Raw genomic sequence first — 6000 nt, 5'->3', positions numbered from 1 at the left:
CTCCTTTTATCTTTAAAATAAAAAAAATAAATAAATAAATCCCCAGCCCCTGTGAAGCCTTTATACATTTCGCCAGCAGTGCTTACTACAGCTGCTAGCAACCTGGATGATCGTGCAGCCAATTGATTAAAACTACATGACTGCTCCAGAGTAATTTAAATGATACTAAATATTCCTTTTATATTGATCTGTGCGTAAAATGTTCTTGTCCAAAATTTGTGTGAGGTACTTTTATTATTTTAAAAATTCCCACTCCTCAGTTTTCATCTGATATCAATAAATTGTCTTTAAGAACTGCCCTTTTATTTTAGAAAATTAGGTGTACAGTCTTTCCCGTGAGCAATCTGTTATACTGTGTGACTCTTTTGGAGGTTGGCTTATATATTAGAAGAATTTGAAACTAACACAAATATATTTTCAAAAGGAGATATAGTCTTGGCTTTGCCACCAGTTAGCTATATAGCTAATCCGTGGGAAAATTCTTTCTGTTTCTCTGAATTTCAGTATTCTTGTCTTCAAAGTAAGGATCTGAATTTTATAATCACTTCAGGTCCAGGCTAGTTCTAATAATCTTTAATTATTTAAAAAATGCCATTGTGGTAATGCCTCCATTGGTGATAAAGAGAATAAACAAAACCATAAAAACCCTTACAGAGGGATATTCAGACTGAGAGGAGAAAAGGACGATTTGGAAGTGCTAAATCAAGAGAAGAATTACAAAATCCATTGCTGTTTACCTGGGGTTTGTTAATTCTGATGATATAAAGTTAACTATGCTAGTTTATTAGTTTTTAATACCCAGAAATGTGTTCCGTAGTTAAAGTGAGCCATTTTCTAAATGTGAGCTAAAATATACTATATTAAAATATTGTATTCATTTTCTGGGAAACTGTATAGAGAAGTCATATAGACTTACAGTATGTATGATAATAACTTATGCCTATGCATTTGGCTTGAAGGGTCTCACACGTCTATCTCAGAGCCTAGTGGAAAAGGGTCAGACATAGTTGTCTAGATAGATGTCCCTGTCCGCTCTGTGTTGATTTTCTCATCATGGACCTTACAGACTGCTTATCTACAATCGTTTTGTACTTTTTCACATTGATCAAACTGAGTAAGATTTACTTTTCCATGTACTATGTATAGGCACTGGGAAACAATAAGAACCCATCTCTTGCCCCTAGGGGGCCTGCCGTCTAGTAGATGACATAGACATGTAGACAAATTGCGTTGTAATTTTGTGTATCATGAAATAGTAGACCTGTACTTCTAGCACAGGATGAGTTGAATAACATTACTTGCATGATTCAAAGGGCAGGAAAGGTTAGAGGTGATGCCGGGTGAGGGCTTTGAAGGACAGGTGAGAATTTCCCATGCACCATCGCTGGCGCTGGGTGGGATTAGGGAGGGATGCTGGGTGTGGGAGGCACTCCAGCAGGCGGGGGGTTGTAGTGAGAAGATCCCAAGCGCTTGATTGTTATTGGAGCGGGATGTGTCTGTGGGAGCCGTCAGAAGAGGGAGCTAGATTGTGAGAACCTTGCCTGCGACGTGGAGCCATGAAAGGATTTTACTCAGAGGACTCGCTAGAGTCTTTGAAAGCAGCACAAGCTTGGGGCCCCGAGCTGTGCTTGCGGTTCAGTGGTTCAGTAGCATCCTCTATTCCAGACTTTCCAAAGGGGAGGCACGCTTTGGTCTCTATTTTATACCCCTTTGTGTGATATTCCCAGATCATAGCAGCCTAAATTACAGACAAAATATAAAGGGGCAGAATCAGAATTTACTGAATCTCATTTTTGTCTCCATGCCCTGACCCTCTCTATTCCCAGTGGCTATGACACACCCCCTCCTCGCAACCTGTCTTAGCAATAGAAGATGGGGGTTGTGCCTGCCTCACGGGGCTCATACATAGTTCAGTGATCTTAGTGAGCCAGGAGTTGGGGGAGGAGTGGAGGGCATTGTTTTGTCTCATACTAACAAGTCTCTTTCCTGTTTCTTTAGCAGGGAGGGTGTGTATGAAATCAGCCTGTCACCTACAGGCATCTCTAGGTAAGTGAACCCTCAGCAGAAGGGGACTGAAACTGTCATCAAGTTAGACTGCTGTCTTACTTGAAATAGGAAATTTCTTCCTTTAAGTTCTAACAGAATAAGGATCTGCTAATGTCTTTCTAGCATCAAATAATTTTCACAGCCTCTCTATCAGCCATAATAACTATTGCTACCCTAGTTTCTCAGATGAGGAAGTGAGGCCTAGAGAGATCAAGTGCCTTATCCTGCTGAACATAGGAACTTAATATTACAGTTGGATCTGGCCTTGGCTTCTATACTCTTAGTGCTGCATTACATTATTATTTTGCATTTTATTAATTGTGTATATTAATTATATAGTAGTACAGTGTTACCTTAGGGCAGAGTTCAGTAAAGTTAAAGCATATATTAGGCATTAGCCATTATTTTCAAAGCCTTACCTTAATGCATGAGTGTACTAATTTTTCACTATAAAGTAATGAGATATTTAAGACAGTATATTAGAACTTACACATCCAGTCAATTTCTTAAAACAAAGCTTCCATAAAGTCTATTGAGGGAGGTTGAACCCAGGGCCTTTGCACTGAGCTTCATCTCCAACCCACCACCCACACTTCTATTGTGGTGTTTCATTTTGAGACAGGTCTCACTGAGTCACTGAATTGCCCAGACTGGGCTCAAACTTGTGATCCTGTTGCCTCATCCCCCCTGCCCCACAGAACATGTAAGGCTTTATGAAGATCACTGGTGCTGCCATTGCTGTAATCCTTTTGGGACCCTGCCTTTAAAGCGAGGTTAGCAGCCACATGAGTCCAGTTGCACCATTTGGATGACACCTCATTGTTACCAGCTATGGTGTCAGGGGAGCTTTGGCCCTTTCAGAAAATCATGTGTGTCTTCAGAATGAAGACTGCTACCACCTGCTATCTGAGAGAATGTCTGGTGGGTTTTCAGAACATCTTCAGAAAGATGTCCAGAATGATTTTGAGCTAAATTGGCACTGTTGAAATAAGCAGCATATTCAGTGAGGGAAGAACCCTCATTGGGATGTGTTTATTTTGATGCAGTCATATCAATGATCTGTCTTTCTCTAGAATTAGCATAGTATCCAAAGGCTACCAATAGTTAAAATTTTTGTTTTTCTATTCTGTTTATTCTGCAAATACCTTATGAGATAGGTGTCATCTTTGGGTTACAGATGAGAAGAACAAAAGTTGAGGGAAGTTAAATAATTTGCCCCATGTTTCACCGCTGAGCCCTGCTAGTAATTTCTGTCTCTTTAGTTCTTGGTCGTGTTGCTTGATACTACTCACATTCTCAAGTCAGAATTGAACTAGAGTCTGTAAAGCTGTCATGCGTCCTTTACCCATCATTGCCTCTTTGTCTGGACATGGAAGGACTTTATTTTACACCCAGGCCTTTATAACTGGGCAATGTTAAGTTCTGTTGCTGGGGGAGGTGGAAAGATGATTTTCTTGGCCCTTTAGAGGAAGACCCAGGTGAACATGCTCTTCTGGGAGTTGATCTAACCCTTGATGGCGAACCTTTCAGAGCTTTCAGTGATACAGACAGCACACTGGCGGTGCATGTGCCATAGATTCACCACCACTGGGGTAACCCATTCTTTCGGTGATCTTTAGTGAATGTTTCTTTCTGCATCAAGGGTGCGTTTGTATCCTGGCTTTATCGACTCAAAGGAAGCTGACTGGGTATTGGAACAGCTGTGTCGGGACGTTCCCTGGAAACAGCGGATGGGCAGCAGAGGGGGTAAGCAATCGCTGAGGCTGCCATGGTCGCTGCCTGGCCTTCCTCTCACCATGCCTTCTATTGCCACTGTGGTGCTCATCACAGCCTTCTTAGCAGATTCAAACCCTAAGGCCCCGAGGAGGAGCAGAGGCAGCCAGGCATAGGGGGCGGGAAGAGTCTGTCAGGCCGAGGTAGCGGCCAGTGGAAGGCCCAGAGATGAGGCAGGCCCTGACTGAGTGGAGAGGTGAGTTCAGGGGCCCAGAGGAAGCTGGGGTGGCTGCAGTGTGGTTGGCAGACTCACCTTGCTTATGTTTACTTACTGCTTCTTCCACCGCCAGTGGTGCCAGCTTCCCCCTTTCTTCTAGAAGCTTCCAGAGCTTTCTTTTTTCTGATGTTATTTGGCGTATATTCTTTTACAGTCCTTTTTTACTGACTTTTGTTCTGATTTTACTTTCATCAGAAGAGTCGCTATCCTTTAATTTCAGTCTCTACTCTCTAGCTTGTAAAGGTGAACCATTTACTGGCTTGTTTGGATCCTGCTCCTTCCTCTGCCGCTGGCGTCCAGGAGCCAGCAGTGCCTGGTATTCCACAGGTGGCCACTGAGGGGCGCCTGGGCTCTAGCATAGAATTTCCTTCTTGGCCGGTTTTCTTGTGAAGGAAAAGGCAATGCATATTGGCTTCATGTTTGTCACTCATCAGAACAGGAATCAGCTTTTTCAGGGAAACCTCCCAACTCCCAAGAGTTTCCACAGTTGGAAATGTTTTTTGCTTGTTCTCTCATTCAAAGTAATTATTAAATTTAAGCACATTACTGTTGAGTAGCTTTCTAATCCTTGGTTTTCTTACCTTTAAAATTGAGCTAATAAAAACCTCTCTTCTGCTGTGTTAATTGAATGAAGTAATGCATGATAAGTGCTTAACCGAACAACACATTCATAGCAAGCACTCAATGAATGTTAGCTGCTTTATTTTTATTTGTATTTTTTGTTCTTGTTTTGGTGCTGGGGCTTGAACCCAGAACCTTATATATGCTAAGGACATGCTGTACCCCTGAGCTACATCCCCAGCCCTGCTTTTTATTATTATTGTTCCTCTCGTTCTAACTGCTTGTGGGAAAAATAGCAGATCTATGGGTAATACCTTCTCTAAATAAATTTAGAGGTCAAAACCTTCTGAGTAAAGTCAGCTGCAGAAGCCCTTTTGATTCCAGATGAGGAAAGTGTTCTGACCCGAGGAGGAGCAGAACAGCTGGTCAGAACACTTTCCTTCATTTGGGATCAAAAGGGCTTCTGCAGCGTTGGGCACATGGTGAAGTTTGCCTCCCTCTTTGTAGGGATGTTGGTGCCACAGATTCCTACCTGCAGGGGCCTGGGCTCCACAGTCTGTTTTTTAAGACTTTTTAAAAATAAATAAGTCACCTACACTCTCATCTCAGAAGCTCTGCCTAGGCTGTTTCTGCCTTTTGTTTTCTTCATAGGGTCCTTAACCGTTCTGCCAGCCCTTCTCCTCTCTGAAGGTGGAGCCTGGGGGCAGAGCCCTTGTCTTGGTCACTTTCCTTGTTGCTGAGCCATAATCCTGGACACGTAAGGGAGGAGAGGTTTATTTGGGCTCATGCTGTAGAAGATTCAGTCTTGGCGGGGTCTGCAGCGTTGTAGGAGGGCCTAAGCAGAGGAGAGCTGTTCCTGTGATAGCACCCAGGAAATAGGGAGTAAAGGGAGGAGCGCTAGGGGGAGACACACCTTTCCAGGCCATGCCTCCAGGGACCGCTGCCTCCGAACACCCCACATCCAGTTTCCTTTCAAAGCCCTGCCTTTGAGCACATGAGATGTTGAGGGATATTTGGACATAAACAGTAACACCCATCTTTCCTCTTCCCACGTATTTCTCCTGGCTTCTTGGCATTGCAAGGCACAGAGTTGGGCCATAGTGGTACATCTTAAAGGCGCCACACTGTCTCAAGAGCCCTGTTTTTCTTTCTTAGATGTAACTTATCTGCAACCAAGACTTACAGCATGGTATGGAGAACTTCCTTACACTTACTCGAGAGTCACTATGGAACCAAATCCTCACGTATGTTGAAATATTGTCCGTGGTGCGGTTTTATAGATGATAGAAGTGTAAAGCGCTATAAACTAACAGTAAGACCTGGCAGAGGTACTTGATGGTTCCTAGTTCAAAATAGTCCTCTGGGCTCAAGCGCTGAGGTTTTGTGCTTCTCATCCTTCATGT

General features: G+C 43.2%; 1 protein-coding gene across 2 annotated transcripts in view; it reads left to right on the top strand.

Annotated features, from left to right (window-relative positions):
• Alkbh3 (alkB homolog 3, alpha-ketoglutarate-dependent dioxygenase) overlaps positions 1-6000 on the top strand; it is a 34849-nt gene that overhangs the window by 4589 nt on the left and 24260 nt on the right. For both annotated transcript variants that reach the window (XM_005384082.2, XM_005384083.2), the window contains exons 5-7: positions 1999-2046; positions 3689-3792; positions 5753-5841. In XM_005384082.2, coding sequence (XP_005384139.1) covers positions 1999-2046; positions 3689-3792; positions 5753-5841 — 241 coding nt within the window. The remainder of the gene's footprint in view (positions 1-1998; positions 2047-3688; positions 3793-5752; positions 5842-6000) is intronic.

This window comes from Chinchilla lanigera, unplaced genomic scaffold, assembly GCF_000276665.1.
Source record: "Chinchilla lanigera isolate Chin_1 unplaced genomic scaffold, ChiLan1.0 scaffold00021, whole genome shotgun sequence".
Classification (NCBI taxonomy): domain Eukaryota; kingdom Metazoa; phylum Chordata; class Mammalia; order Rodentia; family Chinchillidae; genus Chinchilla; species Chinchilla lanigera.
Note: the sequence above shows the minus strand (reverse complement) of the source record. Positions and strands in the feature narration are given on the sequence as shown.